The 26634-nt window shown below is 36.8% G+C and overlaps 1 protein-coding gene across 3 annotated transcripts in view; it reads right to left on the bottom strand.

Moving 5' to 3' along the window:
* PLSCR4 (phospholipid scramblase 4) overlaps window positions 1–26634 on the bottom strand; it is a 50970-nt gene that overhangs the window by 19080 nt on the left and 5256 nt on the right. Inside the window, exons 1-4 of one of the 3 annotated variants that reach the window (XM_060638888.3) lie at window positions 14287–14425; window positions 4720–4912; window positions 3153–3180; window positions 1958–2068 (exon numbers count right to left, since the gene is read on the bottom strand). In XM_060638888.3, the coding sequence (XP_060494871.1) occupies window positions 1958–2068; window positions 3153–3159 (118 nt within the window). In that variant the 5' untranslated portion in view covers window positions 3160–3180; window positions 4720–4912; window positions 14287–14425. Of the gene's footprint in view, window positions 1–1957; window positions 2069–3152; window positions 3181–4719; window positions 4913–14286; window positions 14426–26634 lie in introns of those variants that run through there. The other 2 variants (XM_060638885.3, XM_060638887.3) reach the window with 2 other exon arrangements.

Below are 26634 nucleotides of genomic sequence, written 5' to 3'. Positions count from 1 at the left end.
GGCTCTGTCGGTTAAGGGTCCTACTTCATCTCAGGTCATGATCTCACAGTCTGTGAGTTCGAACCCCACATCGGGCTCCCTGCTGACAGCTCAGAGCCTAGAGCCTGCTTCAGATTCTGTGTCTCCCTCTCTCTCTGCCTCTCCCCTTCTCTCTCTTTCTCAAAAATAAAGATTTAAAAAAATTTAAAAAAAGAAATATTGCTACACTTCATCATTTTCTAAGTCATTAAAATGTATTTATGTAGAATCCTATTTCCTTCCTTACTTCAAAAGTGTATTTCTAATTTTAAAAATTTTACACATTGCCCAATTACTTTCTTTCTTTTTTAAAGTTTATTTATTTTTGAGACAGACAGATAAAGCGCAAGCAGGGGAGGGGCAGAGAGAGAGAATCCCAAGCAGGCCCCATGCTGTTAGCACAGAGCCTGGTGCACGGCTTGAACTCACAAACCATGAGACCAAGACCTGAGCTGAAACCAGTTAGTTTGATGCTTAACCAAATGAGCCACCCAGGTGCCCCACTTTCTAAAAAGACTATAATAACTCAGATTTCTACTAACATCATGAGCATCCATTTCATTGAGTCACCAATAAGTAAATTCAGACTTCTAAAGATATTAGTGTAACTCCTTAGTCAGCACCCAAGGCCATTCACCTCCATTTCTCTTGCATTTGTCCCATGCATGTCTCATACCGGACCTTCATAACCTCATGCTTTTGTACAGATAGTTCTTTTTTTTTTCTTTTTAATTTACATCCAAGTTACTTAGCTTAGTTAGCATATAATACAATAATGTTTTCAGGAGTAGATTCTAGTGATTCATCCCCTATGTATAACACCCAGTGCTCATCCCAACAAGTGTCTTCCTTAATGCCCCTTGCCCATTTAGCCCACCCCCCCATAGCCCCTCCAGCAACCCTGTTTGTTCTCTGTATTTAAGAGTCTCTTATGTTTTTGTCCCCCGCCCTGTTTTTATATTATTTTTGCTTCCCTTCCCTTATGTTCATCTGTTTTGTATCTTAAAGTCCTTGTATGAGTGAAGTCATATATTTGTTTTCCTCTGACTTATTTCACTTAGCATAATACCCTCCAGTTCCATCCACGTAGTTGCCAATGGCAAGATTTAATTCTTTTTGATTGCCGAGTAATACTCCATTGTATATATACATCACATCTTCTTTATCCATTCATCCATCAATGGACATTTGGGCTCTTTCCATACTTGGGCTATTGTTGATAGTGCTGCTATAAACATGGGGGTGCATGTGTCCCTTCGAAACAGCACAGCTGTATCCCTGGGATATATACCTAGTAGTGCAATTGCTGGGTCGTTCTATTTTTACCTTTTTGAGGAACCTCCATACTGTTTTCCAGAGTGGCTGCACCAGTCTGCATTCCCACCAGCAGTGCAAAAGAGATCCCCTTTCTCCACATCCTCGCCAACATCTATAATTGCCTGAGTTGTTCGTGTTAGCCATTCTGATAGGTGTGAGGTGGTATCACCTTGTGGTTTTGATTTGTATTTCCCTGATGATGAGTGATGTGGAGCATTTTTTCATGTGCCTGTTAGCCATGTACAGATAATTCTTTCTGCCAGGCATGGTTCCTTCCTCCTTTTCTTTGAGTGAGAAACTCCTCAGCAAGCCAGAAAAATTTGACTTCCTCAGTTAGGTCTTCCCTCAAATCCTTGTTAGAGCCAGTTACTGTCATCTTGGCCCTACAACATCTTCTTCATGTTTTCATAACGGAGCAAAGAGAACGCCATCAGGATTTGTACAACCTCCTTCCTCAGCAGCCTACAAATATATTCTAATTGACATCTGGTATACTACTTGGCACCCTGGAAGCTTTCAATACTTATTTACTCAATCACTCAATTAATTACTCTTAAAAGCAATCTTAACTATTATCATTTTCTGGAGAGGTGAAAAGAACCTTTCTGAATATTTAACCCACCTGGTACAAAATGGGAATTGTAGTCAGGAGGTGCATCAGGCCTTTGATCAGGAGACTTTATCTGATTGTCCTTCTCATCTGCAGGTTGTTCAGGGGCTGTGGGGATCACACCTTGGGAAAGGGAGAGGGGACATGATTTACAATGGAAGTGATAATGTACTAACAGAATATATTCATTTTTTCTTATCCATGAATCTAACTATGAAACACACTACTATATTTTAAAGACACGACTCTTTATGTATATTAGCTTTTAACCTCTTAATATGTATTGATGAATTTTCAGGCTGACCATAGATTTAAAAAAAAAAAAACTAAGCGATTATTCACATTGTGCTATGATCAAAGCGACACACTTTTACGTTAGTGGTCTGGCTGACTTCATGCTGATTCCTACCTACTTGAACTCCTTGCACATTTGCAAAAACTGTTTTCCCCACTGTATGTTATGGATACCACAGTCATATATAGAGTGAATCTTATTTTTTCCCTAACCTCTTTTGGAAAATGACTGTGTTTAAATAAATTCAAAACATAACATGATAAATACGTAATGGCTTACAATGCAGTGGTACCACACACAACACATTTAGAGGTGGTTTAATCTACCTCTCCAGTAAAAGCAACCTTGCTTGCTGTAAATACTGCAAGGGAGGAACTGAACTCACTTTCCATGATGTTATCTTGTCCTCTTGTTGCAATCAGAGAAATGTCTCCTTGTATTCCCTACAAGGAAAAATTCTGAATCTCTTCACTAACTCACTTTTATTGCAAGAAAAGCCCAAGTCCCATAAATGTGGTGTTTCTTGCCTTCTGTCATCTCTTGCATTGCTGGGAAATGCAGGCCTGCTTTTGAGCCCTCCTCTATGCAGGCAGACTGTCATCACAGGTTAATTAAGATTATACTCCTCTTTGCAGACTTACTTTCTTACTTTTGTTTCCTTTATTTTCCCCACATATTTGAGAGATCTTTCAGTACATACGTGCCCACACAACTCCCTTTTAATCCTTTTCTGCCAAAGGTAGATAGAAATGTTCACATGTATAAATGAACATATACATGTTTTCTCCAAATGCTAAAAATAAGTAAATAAATAAACCTCAAAAGGAAATAAACTCCAATTTTTTAGGAAAAAAAATTACACAATTCACATTTGAAAATAAAGTGTATTAAAATTTATTCATAAAAATTTACCTGACATTTTGAAGAATTCCAATTAGTCCTGAAAAATAAAACATTTTTTTAAGTTTATTTATTTTGAGAGAGAGAGAGAGAGAGAGAGAGAGAGAGAATGAGCAGGGGAGAGGCAGAGAGAAGGGGACAGAGGATCTGAAGCAGGCTCTGAAGCAGGCTCGGTGCTGACAGCAGAGAGCCCGAAGTGGGGCTCGAACTCACGAACTATGAGATCAAGACCTGAGCCAAAGTTGTACGTTTAACCGACTGAGCCAACCCAGGCACCCCCAAAATAAAACATTTTAATACTTTAAGATATATGTATGGTTACTATTATGACATAGTGATACATGTAAAGATCTGTAATTTTTTTAGCTGTCAGTTACCTTTCATTCATTCCTTCATCAATTCAACAAATACTTACTGAGCACCTATTACGTATCAGGCACTATTATGGATGTTGAAAATATAGCAGTATGAAACTAATATAACACTGTATGTGAACTATACTGGAATTAAAATAGAGGAAAATAAAGAAAGCATAGCGGCAAACCAGATGGGCACTCCTGAAGCTTATATTCTAGTGGAGTGAGACCTAAAAACATGTCAAATACATAAGTTTAAATTTAGATACAGATAGTAAATTTAAATTTAGTTTTAGATAGTCACATAATTTCCATTTGAGATAAATCATAATAATGTGTTCACAAAAGACCTATATACCTGGCTGACATTTTTGAAGAGTTCTAATGAGTACTAAAAATAAAATGTTTTAAAGCTCTAATATATTTACACCAACTTATATATACATTATTACTTAGTAATACAAGTAACAGGTTTTGTGGGGTTTTTTTAAGTTTATTTATTTCATTTGAGAGAGCACACACATGTGAGCAAGCGAGGGAGGGGCAGAGAGAGTCCCAAGCAGACTTCATGCTCAATGTGGAGCTTGATGCAAGTCTCAGTCTCACAACCATGAGATCATCAGATACTTAACCAACTGAGCCACCCGGATGCTTGATTTTGTGATTTTTGTCTACAAAAATTACATTTTGTAATTTGAATTACATTTGTAATTCATTTGTATTTTTCAATTACAAATTCAATTACATTTGTAATTACATTTGTAAAGTGAATTACATTTCACTAAGTTTTGTATTAATTCAACAAATATTTACTGGGCACCTATTGTGTAGGCACTACTATAGATGTTGAAAATACAGTAATAAACCAGACAAACAGTTGCCCATCATGCTGGAGATCCTAATTTAGTGCCATGAGATTAAAAACACATTAACAAATATTTCAGATTAAATTGAGGTAGTACAGTTATAAAGAAACAAAGTAAACAGTTCAGGAAAAACATGGATGGCAGTCCTAGGAGGTAACTTTGAGCTATTTGAACTACAAAAGGCGGCATTACACTAAAAATGTAGGAAGAGAGTTGTAGGACAACAGGAAATATGTGCAAAGGCCCTGAGGTGGCACTGAGTTCAGAATACTCAAGGGTGACAAAGAGGTCAGGTATGACTGGGACACAAGGAATGAGGAGAACGGAGGGAAGAGATGGAGACAAGCCTGATCACACCTGAAGGCTGAGGCAAAACATTTGCAATTTGCTGTAACTGCAGCTGGGAAATCTTCAGAGGACTTTCATCAGTGGAGTGATGAGATCTGATTATACTTTATCTTGAGGGGGCAACAGTGGAAGTACGCAGTGAAGACGGGATGGCAGCAGTAATCCAGGTGAGCCCGATGCTGGCTTAGACAGGCAGGTAACACTGGAGAGGGTGAAATGTGGTCAGAAGCAGAACCTGCAGGAGTTTCTGATGCACTAAGAGGAGTCAAGATTGGGTGTCAGTGTTCAGGCCAGGGTACCCGAGTTGATGACAATGCCATTAACTGAACTAGAGAGGAAGATGGTAGGGGAAATGGCGGGGGCTGGGGAGGGTAGGAATCAAAAGTTCAGGGGCGCCTGGGTGGCTCAGTCAGTTGAGCGTCCGACTTCAGCTCAGGTCATGACCTCATGCTCGTGAGTTCCAGCCCCGTGTTGGGCTCTGTGCTGACAGCTCCGAGCCTAGAGCCTGCTTCAGATTCTGTGTCTCCCTCTCTCTACCCCTCCTCCGCTCATGCTCTGTCTCAAAAATAAATAAACATTAAAAAAAATTTTTTTTAAAGTTCAAACTAGGCATGTTTTAAGAGACCAAAATAAGTTTATTTCATTTAAATAAACAGTAGATATATGTAAACATTATGAGAATAACTCAAGAGAAATAAACCAGAAGTTGAGATGGGATTTGAAACAAGGGGTGGGGAGAGATTTCAGGAATTCATTCAAGATAATAAAAAAAAAAAAGTTATTTTCAGGGAAAGGAATTTTAAGATTTTTGAGTTCTGGATGGTAACAATTAACAAGGAGAACATCAACAAAGGCTATTATTTACTGAATGCTTATCTAATGTCAGACAACAGGTTGAACACTTTCCATATATTATTTTTAATCATATTATCTCGCTCATACATAAATGGTCAACCCTGCTAAAATCAAGTACTTCTTAATTCAAAGTTTCTTTTGGATTTTCATTCCAACGTTTCGACCTATTCATTAGATCACAAAATGTGGTCATTTGTGTAGTTCGAACTGAGTAGCAAGTTATCAATGCAGAGTAGGTATGTCGAAGAAACATCAAATCACCATATAAGACAGTAGTCAATATGGATACTGAGTCGACTCACTGAATACCACCATGGCATAAGCCAGTGTGTAGATTTCCAGCTCACGTGACTGTCTTGCCAAGCATGGGTCAAATACCATCAACCTTGTACCATTTCCACTCACATTTGGAACTTCAGCTAGTTGTACAAAGTCCTATGTGTCTTAAAGGCTAAAAAAGTATTCTGGGGCACATCAAAAAACCAGACCCAATTGCAGACCAACCAAGGAGGACACGGAATGGATCCTATACCTTCAGTGATGGTAACTTCTGGTATTTAGAAAATGACCACACCTTTCTAGAATCTTAAATTCTGGACACTCCTAGGAATATACCCTCAAGTGACTCTTATACATTTACAGAGAAGGTATATACAAAAATGTTGACAACACTGTTCATATTAAAATAAATTCAAAACATCCCTAATGTCCATCAATGGTACATTGAATAAATAAATTCTGCTACATTCATATGATACAAGAACCTACTGTAGTGAAAACAAACTATAGCCATACACATCAAGAGAGATGAATCTCAACACTACTACGACACTAACCAAAAAAAAAAAAAAAAAAAAAAAGCCATTGGAGAACACATATATATCATTTAAGAATGTTCAACAGTGGAAAAATGAAACACAATATTTTTTCTCTGATACATATATGGGGGAAACTTTAAGGAAATGTTAAGGAATACACAAAATTCAGGAAAGTGGTTTCATACGGAGATCCGGTGTGGGGCAAGTGCTCAGTAGTGGCCTACAGGGGCTTGATATTCCTCCTAATCTAGTTCTAATAGGGTGGTGGAAACAGGAGTGATGGGTTCTTACTAGTCTTTAGAAGGTACATATTTGTTTAAATAGGCATGTGTCTGACATGATTTCACAATAAAAAAGAACTATTTGACAGTTACATGTGGGAATAACCTTCTAACTAAACATATACTTTTCCTTTCTACCTTAATCCTGGGAACTGTACACCATGAAGAAACAGTGATGGAGACAAATTAGAACAGATTAAGTGCCTTAATGAAAAGGAGTAAATTATCCATCCAACCATCCATCCAAACTATCTATAGTGGCAAACGGTAGAATGCAAAAGCAGAAAGTTTTAACAACTGCTGAATTTAAGTCAAGATAGAGATTTGAATATTTTTTATGTTCAAGATAAAAACTTGAAAGAAGAAACACAGAATTCTGGACCCCAAACATGAAGCAGTACCTCTGGGGTCCAGGTCGGGAAATCTGTACTTTTAATACAGCCCCAAGGGATCCTTGTGTTCAGGCTTGTTTGAGGCTGATCTTGCGCAAAGAAAAATAATAGCTCTCAACCATGCCAGGCAGAACTTAGAATTCAAATCTGATTTAAGTGATTGAGTAGCAACTTGAAAAAAAAATACCAATCTTTAAATTTTAAAAAATTTATTAAAATCTTTTACAAAGCAACAAACATCAAAATCAAATGTAGGTACATACTACCTCACAAGCTGCAGATGTTCACAGAATTCGTTTACCTCTCCTCTCCTTTGAGATGCTCATTTCTTTTCCTTTTTCACCCCAAATTCTCTTCCCGCTGTTATAAAATTTTACTATATGGCTTTATCCAGAATGTTACATAAGGCAGGATAATTTCCAGTTGGTACGAGCATGAATGTTGTAACTTAATCCTCCCTTAACATTCAATGGATTGTTTTCAGATTTCCCAATCACCGAGCAAGGACAAAAAGTGCCATAGGTTGACAGGAGGCTGAGTTTTGGCTTTACATCAGATGGAATTCAGATTAAAAAACTGAACTGTGTCTCCATAACAAGTCAGCGTGACGTGGCCCCAAGAGTTATGAATTCCAAAGGTCTTTTGCATTTTCAGGGCTTAGGCTGCATACGGGGGAATCTAAGCCAACTGGCACGTAATAAAGAGGGAAAGGAGACGTGGGCTGGATAGGACGAGGTGGTTTGCTGTTTTGCAAGGCAGCAAACCTGATAGCGTAAATGGAATCCTACAGCAAGAGAGCATTTACATGGGTTCCTCTTGCTGTGTACAACACTGCAGCTGTGCTGTATCTTGCTCGTCAGTTCCACCTTTGTGAACAGTGACATACTAGGAAAGCTCAATGAAACCACAAGCTCCGGAGCCATAACATGGTTATTTGAAACTTCAATCATAAAACTGAGAATAATGAGAATAATGGTCAGCTTTTTACAGTTGAATGTTTACTGGAATCTGTCCTGGCATCTTGGCAAGGGAGCCTCTGGACATGTGATAATCTTGCAATTTTCTAGGCAGAAGTCTTGGAAATTTGCTAATGCAGACTAAGACCTCGGGCTCTGCCCGTTTCCAGTGCCTTCAACCGTGAGAGGAGAGAAACGCAAAGCAGGAGGTCACTGTCTGTACAATTCCTCTGTTTCTTCCTGGAAGGGCAGGAAAAACAGCTGGTTCCTGCAAAGTCGTAGTCCATCTACCACAATTGTCCATTTGGGTTTAACATGGAACTTCTAGATGACATCCTTTGTATTCAAGGTAGGAATACTTGAAGGAGAGACTGGTGCACACCAGCACACTTCACATAGTATGAACAGTGGTTCAGATAGAGACAGATCCCAGGTATCCCTAACGGCTACGTGACTTTGAATGACTACTCTGCTGTTGGGTTATCTGTTGTGTCATGGGCAGCATGGCAGTTGGATCCACCTCCAAGAATGAAATGGTACACTCAGATAGCACTTAAAACAGTGCCTGGTACATAGCAAATCCTCAACAAACATGCATTATTACTATAATTTCACTAGGTAAAATAAACCAGCTGGTGAAGAGACCAAGAATAAGTTTCAGCATTCAAATGTAGTATAAAAAAAGAGCTGTCTGCCATTCAGCCACTTAATATGCATTACTAAGCATCCCTGGTGAAGACTTTATACTGGGTTTCAAGCTGACACCAATAACTCCCCATCTTCTGCCACCAGTGAGTATGGTTCTAGCAGACATGATTTTACGAGCACTGTAATGAGTTTCAAATTGGAAAGGACTAGGAGAAAATGGAGGCATTGCTAGAGGGCTTTTTCTATTTGTAGCTAAATGAAAGACAAATGAGTTAGAGTACATCTTACATGTTCCACAGGATTTGCTTTTACCTTTTAGTAAGGTAGTGACATTAATTATATTATTCAGATAAATGGATTTGTCCAGTAATTGACTTTAAAAATAGAAGACAAAGTTATGTTAAAGACATCTTCTAAAAATTACAATATTCATTACAGTTCCAAGATATAAGTATTGAAGTTATTTTTTTTAATTATCCTGCATTATGAAAAACTGAGTATTTTATGTCTATATTAGTGTAATACTTCATGGTATATATTTGAGATAATATATGTGTACATGGTTAGAAGTAATATTACATTTGATTTATTTGAAAGTCTTGATAAAACTTAAGAAATGTAAATGTTGGTTTTTGGGGTTTTTTTCAAACATTCATACTTTGTAAACCTCTTATTTCACAATAATCCATGTTGGGTAGATATAAAATAATATGCTAATAATCCTAGGAATGTATATATGGTTTGCTTTAAAGAGAAATATCTATTAGGCTTTGATTAATCTCTCATGTATTAACCATTTTTTTTCCATTTCCACAGGAAGTGATGACTACTCACTTTTGGTTGTTACATATAACTTAGTGATATATATGAAAGATTTTGTCTGGCTTTTGACCCAGGATCTGGGAGAAACTTCCAAACCCTTGGGATCTCCTGCGTGATAGGAGTGTCTTTTTTTTTTTTTTTTTTTTTTTTTTTTTTTTTTAATGTTTATTTACTTTTGCAATAGAGAGACAGAGTGCCAGCAGGGGAGGGGCAGAGAAAGGGAGACACAGAATCCGAAGCAGGATCCGGGGTCTTAACTGTCAGCACAGAGCCCGATGCGGGGCTCAAACTCACGGAACTGCGATCATGACCTGAGCCAAAGTCTGACGCCTAACAGGCTGAGCCATCCAGGCACCCTAGGAAATATCTTTATTAATCATGGTAGGCCCTTGGATCACACTTAGGATTATGCTAAGGAGATGTCACTGAATGGGGACTGATCATACCAGAAAGATCACCATGTGATTAAGAGGGTGGTATTTTATTGATCTCATGACCTCTGGGGAGATGGACGGGGCTCTAGATTTAGTTCAATCACTTGCCAATGATTCAAGTAACCATGGCTATGTAATGAAACCCCAATAAAAACTCTAGCCATCGAGGCTTGAGCAAGCTTCTGGTTGGTAAACACAACTGTATGTTGGGAGGGGACGCATTCTGACTCCACAAGAAAGAGGCATGAAAATTTCAATTTGAAACCCTAAAAGATCTCACCCTATGTGTCTCTTCATTTGACTGGTCTTGATTTTTACGCTTCATAATAAAACCCACATTGTAAATGTAACACTTAGAATTCTGTGAGTCATTATAGTGAATGATCAAACCTGAGGTGCTGAGAACCCCTAAATTTGTAGCCAGTTGTTCAGAAGTGTGGGTGACCTGGGGATATCTGAACTAACGGGTATCTTATGGGGTGGCAGTTTTATTGGGTATTGTACCTTTATATTCATGCAGTCTGTGTTAACTCTGGGTGGTTAGTTTCAGAACGGACCTATACTTAAAAGAGTTTTTGAAAAGTTGCTAAACTATTACAAATAGAAGCACATATATATATATATATATATATATATATATATTTTTCTGATTACAAAAATAAAACATCATCATTTGTAAAACATCAGTAAGTATAAAGAAATGAACAGAACTCTTAAGGCAACCTTCCAAAAATAACTATTCTTAAAATGTGGGTGAACGTCTTGTGTGTGTATGCATGCATGTATGTCTTTGTTTCTGTGTGTGTGCATGGGAGGGGTTTTATAATAAATATTATTAGAAATACTGTGAACAAATATGTGGTTAAGTAGAAGGTACCAACAAACTACCTTAACTTATTCAAACTATTCGATTTTTATTGTTCACACTTTTCTGGTATTATGACTAATGCTACATGATTTCCATTTGCATAAATATTGGCACAAACTTCTGACTATTCCCTTATAATTCCCTTATAATTAAATAATTTAAGAAGGATGTGTATTCTACAGGTCAATGTTTTTACAACTTAGGAAACATTTTGCCAAGTTATCTTCTTTTTAGCAAGGCTCCTTCAGTTTAAACCCAAATCATGTGAGTGACCATCTCAGTGTTAATAAATATCATTTTCCTTTAAATTTTACCAATTTGGTAAGTGAAAAATTTATTTTGTATTACCATGCCATTAAACATAATTCTTAATTCAATAAATTTTAAAAATAATTTGTTTCCTGAATTTCTTGACAGAGAGAGAGAGAGAGAGAGAGAGAGAGAGAGAGAGAGGGAGAGAGAGGGAGGGAGAGAGAGGGAGGGAGAGAGAGAATCTTAAGCCAGCTCTGCCCTCAGGTGGAGCCTGACACGTGGCTCGATCTCACAACCTTGAGATCATGACCTGAGACAAACTCAAGAGTCGATACTTAACCCACTGAGCCACACAGGCACCCTTTGAAAGAGAAATTTTAACTGGTATGGTGTCTTATAGATTTTAAATAATCACTAATGCAAAAATATTACAAAATAGCAGGTACTCAAGTACTGTATGGAAGGAACTTTTATTTACACATTCAAAAGGACTGTTCATTCTTCCTTTTTAAGTGACCCTTTAAATACCTATTGCTAATTAAACATATAAAGTTTGTATTCACTTCTTTGAAGAAGCAAGACAAAGACAAACGGACATTTAATGCACGCCTACAGAAAGAGCTCCCAAAATTGGAGGTTTAAAAGCAACAGATGCATTGTTTCTATTTAGCTTGCCCATGGATTCTGGATTGAATATTAATATAACTAATGCGATTACCTTTCTGAAAGAGAGAAAATCCAAATTAACACATGTTAAAGGTACCCTCTGTGAAATCACTGCTAAAGAAGAAATTACTTCCAATCAGATTTGACAGGAATACCCAAAAATATGGCCTCTGAGCCTCCTTAAATCTTATACATTTAGGGTTTAACTAGGTTTTCTGCAGTAAATGCACTAGACTTGTTATCTGTTCTTTTGCCCCCCGCCTTTTTTTTTTTTTTTTACATTTTTTTATCTTACATTAAGAGATGAAAAAGGTTGGGCTGCCCAAGAACTGATCATTATGTTTTTTTAATTTTATTTTTTTTAATTTACATCCAAATTAGTTAGCTTATAGTGCAACAATGATTTCAGCAGATTCCTTAATGCCCCTTACCCATTTAGCCCACCCCCCCTCCCACAACCCCTCCAGTAACCCTGTTTGTTCTCCATATTTAAGAGTCTCTTACGTTTTGTCCCCCTCCCTGTTTTTATATTATTTTTGCTTCTCTTCCCTTATTTTCATCTGTTTTGTCTCTTAAAGTCCTCATATGAGTGAAGCCATGTGATTTTTGTCTTCCTCTAATTTCTCTTAGCATAATACCCTCCAGTTCCATCCACGTTGTTGGAAATGGCAAGATTTCATTCTTTTTGATTGCCGAGTAATGCTCCGTTGTGTATATATATATATACCACCTCTTCTCTATCCATTCATCCATCGATGGACATTTGGGTTCTTCCCATACTTTGGCTATTGTTGACAGCGCTGTTATAAACATTGGGGGGCATATGTCCCTTTGAAACAGCATATCTGTGTCCCTTGGAGAAATACCTAGTAGTGCAATTGCTGGGTTGTAGGGTAGTTCTAGTTTTAATTTTTTGAGGAACCTCCATACCGTTTTCCAGAGTGGCTGCACCAGCATGCATTCCCACCAACAATGCAAAAGAGATCCTCTTTCTCCACATCCTCACCAATGTCTGTTGTTGCCTGAGTTGTTAATCTTAGCCATTCTGACAGGTGTAAGGTGATACCTCATTGTGGTTTTGATTTGTATTTCCCTGATGATGAGTAAAGTTGAGCATTTTTTCATGTGTCAGTGGGCCATCTGGATGTCTTCTTTGGAGAAGTGTCTATTCCTGTCTTTTCCCCATTTCTTCACTGGATTATTTGTTTTTTAGGTGTTGAGTCTGACCGGTTCTTTGTAGGTTTTAGATACTAACCCTTCATCTGATAAATCGTTTGCAAATATCTTCTCCCATTCTGTCGGCTGCCTTTTAGTTTTGCTGATTGTTTCCTTTGCTGTGCAGAAGCTTTTTATTTTAATGAGGTCCCAGTAGTTCATTTTTGCTTTTGTTTCCCTTGCCTCCACAGACGTGTTGAGTAAGAAGTTGCTGCAGGCAAGATCAAAGACGTTTTTGCCTGCTTTCTCCTCGAGGATTATAATGGCTCCCTGTCTTACACTGAGGTCTTTCAGAACTGATCATTATTTTTACAGCCAATGTTTCAAATCAGAATCTGATCTATTAATAATGATCCTTTTTTATCTTTAAATTGTATTCAATAGGCAGTACACAGATAGTAATTTCATAAAAAGCTTTGGATACTATGACAGAGGTGGAAACAGAGGCCCAGAGAAGTTATTTAAAGACTTTTCCCCAAGGTTGTACAGCCACTGAAGTACTGCCAGCATGTGACCAACAATCCAGTCCCCCCACTGCCAGACTACAATGTGTTGCTATCCACCTGTGCTTTCCTCTTATCTACCGCAGCCACACCAGAACTCTTCCGTATTTACCTCTGAGGTAGGGTAGAGTGGAAAAATAATAAAAAAACAAATACAATTTAACGAGCCATTTTTCCTTGTTTCTGGTGATAGCCTTGGTAGAATCAAAAGGCAGACACAACTAGTTCAAGTATGCTTCTTTTTGAATATGAAATTCATTTCATAACCAAGTAGGTCTGGTCTTTGAATCATTCCTACGGTAATGGGGATACATTTATATTAATCCATCTATTTTAGCTCAGGACAAGTTGTGTGGATTACAAATACACTAATTCATATGTGATATTACCATGGATAATGTTAGCTGTAAATGTTAAACTCAGTCAGTTTACTTATTTTACTGAATACAATGAGTATGTGAAGAATTCATTCCTTTAAATACTACTTTTTAAATACTTTTTTTTTAATTGTAGAGAGAGAGCACAAGTGGGGGAGAGGGGCACAGGGGGAGGGAGGGAGGAAGAGAGACAGAGAGGGAGGGAATCCATCTTAAGCAGGCTCCATGATGAGCATGGAGCCTGACATGGGGCTTGATCCCACAATCCCGGGATCATGACCTGAGCTGAAATCAAGAGTCAGATGCTCAACCGAGTCACCCAATCGCCCCTGAAGAATTCATTTCACAAAAAAATTCTACAGTAAGATTTCTCATGATATAAACAGAGCTCAGGAAGAAAGTGCTTTTCAAGGGCCTCCTCAACCTTCCTCCCTGGGAAAATGGTCCAAGAGGAGATCATGTTTATAAAAGGGAGTACTAGGGTCTCACCTACTCTGCTGTTGCCCAACAGATCTGCTGGACCAAAATGAAAACACTTTTCTGTCTTGGAGGTGGTATCATGTGGTGGAGAGAGTGTAGAGGAGAGAAGAGTGGCCTCCTGGTAAGGAATCTTAAAGGGAATGGGGGAAAGAAAATTAGCAGCAGCTACAAGCAGAAAAAGTTTTGAAAAAGTAGGGGCTTTAAAGGGGATTAAATTTTGGTGGAAGCCCTACTAGAACGTAAGTCTCCTAAAGGAAGAGATTTTTACTTATATAACTCCTTACACATTCTGGATCACGACAGAGCACAGGATTTATGCATTTTACAGGCATCAGTTTCCCTGCATTAAAAAAAAAAAAAAAAAAAGGTGTTGTATATTCTAAATAAATTTAGAATTAAATTTCCTTTTTTTAAAAATTCTTTTTTAATATTTACTTGAGAGAGAGAGAGAGAGAGAGAGAGAGAGAGAGGGAGAGAGAAAGCACAAGCAGGGGAGGGACAGAGAGAGGGAAACACAGAATCCAAGGCAGGCTCTGAACTGTCAGCACAGAGCCCGATGTGGGGCTCAAATTTGAGCTGTGAGATCATGACCTGAGCCAAAGTCAGACGCTTAACCGACTGAGCCACCCAGGTGCCCCAAACTAAATTTCTTTATGTGAAGGCTTTTTTGAATGTTAGTTGACTCACATGGAGATGTTTTCCCTAATTTGCTCATTTTTGTCACTTTTGCACTAGTCTACATTATTACATTGTTCTGCTCACAGTATAAATTATAAAATGAAATTCTCTTGACCACATATGACTTCTACAACCCTGCTATGTAGAAGCTACTGAAAATGTTAATCTATTTATACACAACATACTACTTACCTATATTTTATATATTGCACACTTACCTATATTTATATACTATTTATATGTTACATATTGAAATACACCAGAATACTAAGCCACAGTACTGAAAAGAGTAAGCAAACCAGTCATGTTTTTAAATTCTCAAACAGAAATCATCATTACATTCCTATTTAAAACTAACTGGAATGAGGCCAAACAGAAAACATGATTCTTTTCAAGTAAAAAATTTTAACACTTTTTAGAGAAAATTTAAAGTACTCTTTAAATTAGCAGTTAGCTATAGAGAATTGAGAGGTTATGTACTGATTAAGACCCCTAATAAACTGGCATAATATGTTTAAAACACTCAGTTTCACCGGGTTTCAATTTTAGATATCAGTTACTAATTATCTAGGAGGTGCCAGGAACTTTGTATATTTTGAGTGAGGTGGGTATTATGGTTTTCATTACACAGATAAGGAAAGAGAAGCTCAGAGTTTAACCTGTTCAAGGTCAGTTTTACAAACTGGGGAAACTATGGTTTAAAACACCCTCATCAGAGGCCAGACTACTATTCTAAACACCACTGAAAATTGCCTTCTGTCTCCTTGTTGCCCCCTCTCTCCTATGCCACCCCCGTCACATTGCTTTCAAATTATCCAGCTCTCCTACTATCCCCTATAATATGAAAATTAGGCCCTTCTACTGAGATCCCTGTCGACTTCCATTTTGTAAGGTTGTTGAAATATATTTTGAAAAATATTTGAAATGTATTTTGAATATATTTAAAATATATTTTGAAAAAAAAATGATAGGTTACATGTTCCAGTTCTGGGTAAGATCTAGTAAACCTACATCACCCTCTCTCTCCCACTGAATACAATTAACTAACCTAGACAGAATGATTTGGCAGCTATTTGAAGACTCTGGAAACCAAATGCGAGAAGAAGGCCAGAATTGGAAGTACCATAAACTGGAATCAGGCTCCTGATCTGTCTCTGGTATCCCTAACCTGATGTATTTCAAGGCAGCCCAAAGCACGGCAGGAGGCACCAGGCGCAGAGACAGCTCCAGGACAAGCCCTCTGCTCCTGGCTTGAGCAGCAGGAAGGGGAACTCCTAAAGCTCAGAAAGAGTTGGATAGTTTACCAATACTTTTTCATTTTCTCCACTTGCTCATGCCCCAGATCCTGACAATCCTACTGTGGAGAAAGGTGTGATTGCATCCAAGGAGGCTCACAGGTGCCTGGAATACTAAGAGAGGGAAATCTTCCCCTGGATATAAGGACCTGGGGTCCCAAGAGGATGCGGTGAAACTTCTCCCTTGGTTTCTTTTCTCTCTGTACCCTTTAACTTGGCCTTGTACGCAAGTTAATTTGTGGGAAGTACACAGCAGAGAAAGGTAAATAAAATCTCATTTTTCTGGTTCAATAACTGAAAAGGAGGCCGAGAAAACTGGTAAGGAGATGGTAGAGGAGAAGCTTCAGAAAGTGTCCCAGTAAAGTTATTTATAAACTTCTGCATTCATCCCTGAGTGATGCACACATGGATCTGATCCTAACAAAAACTTTGAGAACTGAAGGGAGACCACAGCCCAGGTCTCAGGCTGGCCACTGCACTGCAGAAGAAATCTAAATGGCAGGGCCAAGACTCTGAATATCAAAACCGACACTCACATCGCAATGCACAGAAGGTTGGTAGAACCTGTGGCCTGAACCCAAACGGGTCAACAGCCTGCCAGAACAAGAAGAAAATCGATTTCCTCCACAGCATCTAAATCAGACTCAGAACTTTTTTAAACATAATATTCAAAACACAGTATCCAGGATAGAGTACATGTGTACATAGAACCAGGAAAGTCTGAACTCATGTGGGTTGAGAGCCACCACTAAAAACACTAGTCACAAGATATAGTCCAGAACGCAGTAACAGATTAAATACTACAAAAAGATGGAAATAATGCTGAAAAAGACAGGAAGTGAGACATAGAGGAATGAAAAAGAAAACAAGCAGGTATAAATTATAAATATGTCAATAGTTACATTAAAGATAATGTACTAAGCCTATCAATGAAGAGACATAGATTATCAAAATAGATAAATGGATGTGTTCTTATAATGATCCAATTACACGCTTTCTGAAAGAATTCACTTCACATGTAATGATAAAGTAGACTAAAGGAAAGAAGATAGAAGAGATATACCAAGCAAACATGTACAAGAAAGATGGAACATAAATCAAAAACAAGTAGCAGCTGAGTGTCATCAACAGATGAATGGATAAAGACGTGATATACATATAAACCGTATGTGTGCACGTGCGTGTTGGAATATTATGCAGCCATAAAAAAAGATGAGATCTTGCTATTTGCAACATGGACAGACCTAGAAGACATTATGCTAAGTGAAATGAGTGAGACTGAAGGACAAATACCATATGATTTCACTCATATGTGGAATCTAAAAAAAACAAATGAACTAACAAAAGGCAGAAACAGACCCATAAGTACAGAGAACTGGTAGCTGCCAGAGGGAAGGGGGGGGCAGGAGATGGGCAAAATGGGTGAAGGGGAGTGGACGATAGAGGTTTTCAGTTATGGAATACGTAAGTCACAGAAATAAAAGGCACAGCATAGGAAATATACAGTCAATGATACGGTAATAGCAGTATATGGTGATAGATGGTAAGTACGCTTGTGGTGAGCATAGCAAAACGTATAGAGATGCTGAATCACTATGTCGTACACCTGAAACTAATGTAACATTGTGTGTTTACTCAAAGTAAAAAATTTAAAGAAAATATTGGACATAAATCCTACCTTAATGGGCATGTATTGAACAATCCAATCAAAGGCAGAGATTAGCAAAATGGGTATCAAAGAAAAAAAAAAAAAACATGATCCAACTACACACTGCATGCAAGAGACATCATTTAGATTTAAAAACAAATAGGTTGAAAGTAAAAAAAAATCAAAAGTACATACCATGCAAGAAAGTGCTAACCAAAAAGGGCAGTGGCTATATACTTTAAGACAAAAACTATTTTAGGAGATAAGGAAGGATATCTTATAATAATAAAAGGGTCAATCCACCAGGAAAATAGAACAATCATACACATAACAAGAAAGTCACAAAATACATACAAGCAAAACTAGACAGAATTGAGAGAAGAAAAAGGCAATTCAACAGCAACAGTTTGAGACTGCAATACTCTATTTTCAATAATAAATAGACCAACCAGGCAGAAGATCAATGAGAAAATAAAGGACTGGAACACTTTTATGAACCAACTAAACCCACTACTCATTTACACAACACTGCACCCAACTATAACAGACTAGATTTTTCTCAATGTATATATGGAACATACTCCAAGATAGATCACTCATCAGTCCATGAAACAAACCTCAATAAGCCTTAAAAGATTGAAATCATATAAATAAAAAGTGCTCTGAAAATAACAGAATTAAATTTAGAAATCAAAAACAGAACAGAATTTTGGAAATTTATAATATGTGGAAATTAAACAATACGCTTCTACATAAGCAACAAATTAGCAAGAAATTCACAAGGAAAATTAGAAAATGCTTTGAAATGAATGAAAATAAAAAGACAAAATGCCAAAAAACATGAAATGCAGCTAGCACCATGTTTAGAAGCAAATTTATACTAGTCAATGCACATGTTTTTAAAAAGATGGCTCTCAAATCAATAACCCAAGCTTCCACCTTAAGAGCAGATTAAAACCAAAGCAAGCAGAAGGAAAGAAACAGTAAAGATTAAAGTAGAAAGAAATAAAATACAAAACAGAAAAAGAATTAACAAAACCAAAAGTTTTTGCTTTGAGAAGATCAACAAAAGTGACAAACTTTCAGCTGAACTAATGAATAAAGAGAGAAGACTCAAATTACTAAAAGCATGAACAAAAGGAGGCATACTAGTATTGCCCTTACAATGAAAAACAAAAAAAATTATGAATATGAGCTACTATATATCAACAAATTAGATACACTAGATAAAATGGCCAAATTACTAGAAAGATATACTCTACCAAAACTAACTGAAGAAAAAGAAAATCTGAATAGAATCATAACAAAAAATTGAATTAGTAATCAAAAAACTTCCCACAGAGAGCCCAGGCACAGATGACTTCTTTGGTGAATTCTACCAAATGCTTAATAATAAATACTAATCCTTCATAAACTCTTCTAAAAAATAAAAGTGAACATACCCCACCTAATTCTAAGAGTCACTGTGACCATGATATAAAAACAAAAGACATCACAGAAAAGAAAGCTACACTAATACCCCTTATGAATATAGACACAAAAACCCTCAACACTAAGAAACCGAATCCAGCAACACATAAAAAGGTTTATACACCATGACCAAGTAGGATATATACCAGTGATAAGATACTGGTCTAATCCAGATGGCAAAAAGACACATGAAACCATGCTCAACGTCACTCATCATCAGAGAAATACAAATCAAAGCCACACTGAGATACCACCTCACACCGGTCAGAGTGGCTAAAATGACCATATCAGGAAAATATAGATGCTGGTGAGGATGTAGAAAAGCGGGAGCCCTCTTGCCCTGTTGGTGGGAATGCAAACTGGTACAGCCGCTCAGGAAAACAGTATGCAGGTTTCTCAAAAAAAATAAAAATAGAACTACCCTATGACCCAGCAATAGCACTACTAGGAATTTACCTAAGGAATACAGGAGCGCTGATGCATAGGGGCACATGTACCCCAGTGTTTATAGCAGCACTTTCAACAAGAGCCAAATTATGGAAAGAGCCTAAATGTCTATCAACTAACAAATGGATAAAGAAGATGTGGTTTATATATACAATAGACTACTACTTGGCAATGAGAAAGAATGAATCTGGCCATTTGCAGCAACATGGATGGAGCTGGAAGGTATTAGAAGTGAAATAAGTCAGGCAGAGAAAGACAGTTACCATATGTTTTCACTCAGAGGTGGATCCTGAGAAACAGAAGACCATTGGGGAAGGGAAGGGGGGAAACAGTTAGAGAGAGGGAGGGAGGCAAGCCACAAGAGACTCTTGGATACTGAGAACAAACTAAAAGTTGATGAGGGGTGGGGAAGAGGGGAAAGTGGATGGTGGGCATTGAGGAGGGCACTTGTTGGGATGAGCACTGGGTGTTGTATGGAAGCCGATTTGACAATAAATTATATTTAAAAAAGATACTGGTCTAACACACAAAAATCGAGGAATGATTTAATAAGAAAAGTCAAAAGCACCACATTCAGCTCAATATATGAAGAAATGTATCTGACAGAATTCAAAACCTTACCTGATTTAAAAAAAAGTCCAGTCAACAACCTAGAAATGAGATGAAACTTCTTTAATCTGATAAAAAGCATCTATACAGTGCCCCACTGCTAACATTACGCTCAATGGAGAAAGACTGAATGCTTTCCCAAGACCAAAGAACAAGACTAGAACATCCACTTTCACCACTTTTATTCGATTGTACTACAACTTGTATACAGGGCAATTAGGCTAGAAAAAATATAATAATGAAAGGTATCCATCCAGACTGGGAATGAAGAAATGTGACAAATCTTGCATTAAGATGCTCCTAGGAAATCCGCTAAAAACTATTAGAACTAATAAATAAGTTCAACAATGTGGCAGAACATAAAATCAATACACAAAAGTCAAACAAAAAAGTGTTCTATACACTGGCAATGAACGATATAAAAAAACCAATTCCATTTAAAATAGCATCAAAACGAATAAAATACATTGAATAAATCTGACAAAAAAAGTGCACGACTTGTGCACTGAAAGCTAAAAAATAATGCTGAAATAAATCAAATAAGATTTTTTTTTAATTAAAAAAAATTTTTTTTTAACGTTTATTTATTTTTGACACAGAGAGAGACAAAGCATGAACAGGGGAGGGGCAGAGAGAGAGGGAGACACAGAATCCGAAGCGGGCCCCAGGCTCTGAGCTGTCAGCACAGAGCCCGACGCGGGCTCGAACTCACGGACTGCGAGATCATGACCTGAGCCGAAGTCGGATACTTAACCGACTGAGCCACCCAGGCGCCCCGCAAATAAGATTTAAATAAAAATGCAGATATCCCAAGCTCATGGATCAGTCAACATGATACAGTTAAGGTGGCAATACTCCCCAAATTGATCTATAGATTTAACATAATCTCATTCAAAATTCAAGTTGCCTTTTTTTAGGAACTGACAAGCTAAACATAAAGTTCACATGGAAACAAAAGAAAACCGTAACAGCCAAAATAATCTTGAAAATGAAGAACTAAGATGGAGGCCTCATACTTCCTGATTTTAACCCTTACTACAAGGCCACAGTAATCCAAGTAGTGTGGTACTGGCCAATGATAGGCAAAGACAGAACAAACAGAACTGGGTGCCAAGACCATACAATGAGGAAGGAATAGTCTGTTCAACAAATAGTGTTGTAAAAACTGTACATCTATATCCAAAAAAATGAATATAGACCCCTACAACATCTGATACAAAATACTTAATTCAAAATGGACCATAAATGTAAATGTAAAAGGTAAAACTAAGAAATTTTAGGGGGCACCTGGGTGGCTCAGTCGGTTAAGCATCCAACTTTGGCTCAGGTCATGATCTCACAGTTCAAGTCCTGCGTCGGGCTCTATGCTGACCGCTGGGAGCCTTGAGCCTACTTCAAATTCTGTGTCTCCCTCTCTCTCTGCTCCTCCCCCACTCATGCTCTGTCTCTTTGTGTCTCTCAAAAATAAATAAATGTTAAAAAAATTTTTTTTTAAAAAGACAAAAATGGGAGTAAATTGTCATCACCTTGGGTTAGGCAATGGTTTCATAGATATGACACCAACAGAATAAGCGACCACAAAAGAGAAAGAAAGAAATTGGACTTTATCAAAATTGTAAAAGTTTGTAGTTCAAAGAATACCATCAAGAAAATAAAAAAATAATCCACACAATGAGGTAAAATATTTATATATCATATATGTGGTGAAGGACTTTCATCCAGAATACAGAAAGAACTCTCATAACTCAATAATAAAGACAAATACCCCAACTGAAAAACAGCCAAAAGGATTTGGACACTTCTCCAAGAAAGATATATGAATGCTAATAAGGATGTAAAAAAATTTTCAACATCATTCGTCATCAGAGGCATGCAAATCAAAATCACAATTACTTTTCACATCTACTAAGATAGCTATAATCAAAAAGAGACAATAACAAGTGTTAGCAATTATATGAAGATACTGGAAACCCTTATTCACTGCTGGTGGAAATGTAAAATGGTGCAGCCACTCTAGAAAAAAGTCTGGCAGTTCCTTGAAAAATTAAACACAGAGATGAATACAGTTAATACAGTAAACATATGACCCAGCAATTTTATTCCTAGGTACATACTAAAATAAAAATAAAAAACTTTCACAAAAACATGTTCATAGCAGTATTATTAAAAATAGCTAAAGAACAGAAAAATCTCAAATGTCTACCAACTGATAAATGGATAAATTCATGGCTGCAAAAATCTGTGAATCCAATAAAAATCAATAAACTTCAGATGCATGAATTTTATGATGTGAATTATATCTCAATAAAGTTATTAAAAGAAAGCTGGATATTAATATTCCACTAGATTTCATAGCAAAAAAATATTATCAGAGATAGAGGGCCATCACTCACAAGTAGAAGTCAATATACCAAAAACACACAGCAATCCTAAATGTGACTGTGCCTAAAAAGAGGACTTCAAAATCCATGAAGCTAAAACTGAGAGCACTGAAAGGAGAAACAAAGTACCAACTGTAGTTGGCAGACTTGAACACTTCCTGCTCAGGTAATCTACAGCACCAAGTGGGGAGAAAGTCAATAATGATACTAAAGAACTAGAGCATCATCCTCAACCTACACTGACATTTGTAGGGCACTCCACTCAACATCAGAATGCCCACTCTTTTCAACACATGGGACCTTCACCCACACAGACCATTCTCTCTGGGTCATAAAACAAACCTTTAAAAAGTACAAAGAATTTTTTTCTTAATTACCAAGGATTAAAATCAAGCAAAGTGTGTTTTCTGATCATACTGTAATGTAGCTGGAAATCACTGAAGAGTAACAGGAAAATCTCTAACCACGTAGAAATAAAAACAACTCACTTCTAAATAATCCAGAGTCAAAAAGGATGTCTCAAGGGAAATAATATTTTGAACTGAATGAAAACAATAGTTCGTGAATGTGAACTCTTGAGAAGTATGTATATTTTTTAAGGATTTTAAAAACTTAAAGTTATTCATAGAGCAACTTCCCCCAAGACTGACCTCGTGTGGATTCCAACTACAGTTAACGTAACTTCCTAGTATAGCTCCAGTATACTACTATTTTTTATTCTCTACTTGTAAACTAATTGATTTATGCTGTCCATTTAAATTTGGAGAACCACTTTAAAACATTAATAGACAATTTCCTTCTCCCCTTAAAAATGTGATTGCACCATGGCAAGTTTATCAAGGTCAATCGCTTTCTGAGATTTAGCTATTGCAATGATTATATATTAGAGTCCAACTGTGTGGGGTCAATTCTCACAATAAAATATTCTGCAAAAACACTGCATACCTAGTTTAGGTTAAGGACTTTTCACATATATCACAAAGCAAATAGCACCATGAACCCAGCAAAATCCACCTCATCATGCCTCAATAAAGTTATCACCTGTTTAAATATATCTAACTATCCTTCCTTGGATAAGGACCTAACACTTACCATTTGGGAAAGGAAAGAAAAAAAAATTAAAACAATGAAATACTTTTCTACTGTGAATATTTAATTATTCAAATACAGAAACATGCGTATGTACATATTATAAACAACGAAGAAAATGATACCAAAAATCTGGGACATAATCAAATTTGCAGGTCCTTTATTCTTTTTTACTTTGGGAAAACTTTTCAAAACTTTTATAAGTATATAAGCCTCCAAAATTATAATACAAATACAACTGAGAAAATAAAATTGAAATAAAAATTAACACTTTCTCCAACCAGATGTAATAGAGGTGTTTTGTGTAGATTATTTAGCTGGATCTAGTTACTAAGGATATTTTTAAAGTAAATATTCTTCGATTGCAACATTAAATCAAATAGGTTTTAAAAAACTTGTATTAACATGCTATCAAAGCACTTGATGTAGAAATTTTTAAAAGATTTATTAATAGAATATGCAACTTTCCTACAAGAATTTTCAAAATATTAACTCACCAGATGTTAACATTTCCAAAGTAAATGTAGACATTTATCTGCCTTCTTAAACCAATACTGTTAAGGTTATTTAAGAAAGTCAAATTGGCTAAACATGTTCTTAACTAATATGGTCCAGTTTGTTCTTGTGACTTAAAATTAGGCAGTTTTCATCACAATGAAATGAAAAAAAAAAATGCAAAAATTTCATAAAGAGAACTTTAGTCACACACAGAACACACACAGACAAGTATGAAAGTTTGAACAAATTGATTTCCAAAGTTCCTCCCCACACAAAAATTCTGTACCTCAGCAATCAAGTACAATAATTCTCAAGGAAGAGGGAGTGGGTGTATAAAAGAAATCCGAAACTATTCCAAATATGCCATAGAGCATATCAGACCAGGTGATGCTGATGCTGCTGATTCAGGATCATACTTGAGAACCACCAATCTAGGGGACTTCTTCCAGTGTATGAGGTTTGAAACCATTTCCCAAGTGATTTTGATATACCCCTCACCACACACCCACCCACCCAAAGTTACAGATCTATGACATCTCTTTCGTCAGTAAAAATTCATCTTCAAAGGGAATCATTATCTTAATACTCAATTAAATCTTCAATTTACTAATGTAATACCTATCTAAATTTTTCCTCAAACCTCATTTGTACACCCAAATAAATTTCTTCTAAAGTTCAAAAGAAATCCAAAATACGCTATAAAATTTTTTTAGGTTTATTTATTTTGTGAAGGGGGGTGGGGGGCAGAAAGAGAGGGAGGGAGGATCCCAGCAGGCTCTGCAGTGTCAATGTGAAGCCCAGTGTGGGGCTCAAACTCATGAACCACGAGCCCATGACCTGAGCCAAAGTCAGATGCTTAACTGACAGACCCAGGCGTCCCTTGCTGTAAAATTTTTAAGTGATACATTTCACTCTCATAGAAGGAATATAATCTGATAGATTTTATAATCCAAATTGAAAAGAAAATAAAAAGAAATAGAACTGAAATAGAAAATACTCTCTTGTAGCGTATCTATAACTATAGAGATCTCAGGTTCACCAAAGATGAAATGTTTTACTCACCCTTCCAAGTTACAATTCTCTTTGTAGACTTTCAGCCAAAATTTTGGCTCTTTTAAGTATGTATAATTATGTGGATTCGTTGTATGGGTTTCTTGGTTACTAGGGAACTGGACAGATGAGTGGGTTCAATATGAGTAGATTAAAGTCCAATGATTATGAAGATTTCAGTCATTTCCTGTTCCACACCTTGGCAACTCAATAAGCTGCTGTCACATAGCTAGAATTAAGAAAACTATCCTACTCGCAAAGCAATTACAGAGGCTTGCACTAACAAGATAAACCAAGGTCTGTTATTTGGGAATAAAATATGCAGTAGAAATTTTTGTATCTGGCGCCTGGGTGGCTCAGTCGGTTAAGCGTCCAACTTCAGCTCAGGTCACGATCTTGCGGTCCGCGAGTTCGAGCCCCGCCTCGGGCTCTGGGCTGATGGCTCAGAGCCTGGAGCCTGTTTCCGATTCTGTGTCTCCCTCTCTCTCTGCCCCTCCCCCGTTCATGCTGTGTCTCTGTCTCAAAAATAAATAAAGGTTAAAAAAAATTTTTTAAAGAAATTTTTGTATTTGTCCCCAGTAGAAATGTCCCAAAGGTGCACAGAATCCCTCATTAAGACTATTTGTAGAACATCTATTTATTTAATTAAATCAGCCCTACGGAGAAAATGTGATTAATTTCCACTGGGAACAAATACAAATGGTGGCAAAATCTAATCTATTTATATTATGTTTTGAGAACTTATATAAACATATTTCTTATTTCAGCCACATGGTTCCTCCTAAACAAAGGGTTTATGGTGGGATATTTCCTTCTTTTTTAGCAGATAAGAATCTTGGAGGCTGGTTATTTGGCTTTATTTTAAAATAAAAGAATGAGATTAAATGGAAGCAAAGTGATAGCCACAGTTCATAAATATCTTTAATTAAACATATTAAATTAGTTTAAATCATTTAAAATAATATTAGGCCTCTCCATTTTGGCTTTCAAGGGTAAAATGTTTTTTTAGAGTACAAAAAATATCAGAAGAGTAATATTAGCATACTATTTATACAACACATTTAAGAAAACATTACCATGCCAGTTACGATACCTGAAAGATTACCAGAGAATGCCTTATTGCCTCATTTTCTGGCTAGTCTTCTAGTATTAAAAACTAACAAAACAGGATAGCATGTGACCTACAATGAAA

This window comes from Panthera onca, chromosome C2 (genome assembly GCF_046562875.1).
Source record: "Panthera onca isolate mPanOnc1 chromosome C2, mPanOnc1 haplotype 2, whole genome shotgun sequence".
NCBI lineage: Eukaryota > Metazoa > Chordata > Mammalia > Carnivora > Felidae > Panthera > Panthera onca.
Note: the sequence above shows the minus strand (reverse complement) of the source record. Positions and strands in the feature narration are given on the sequence as shown.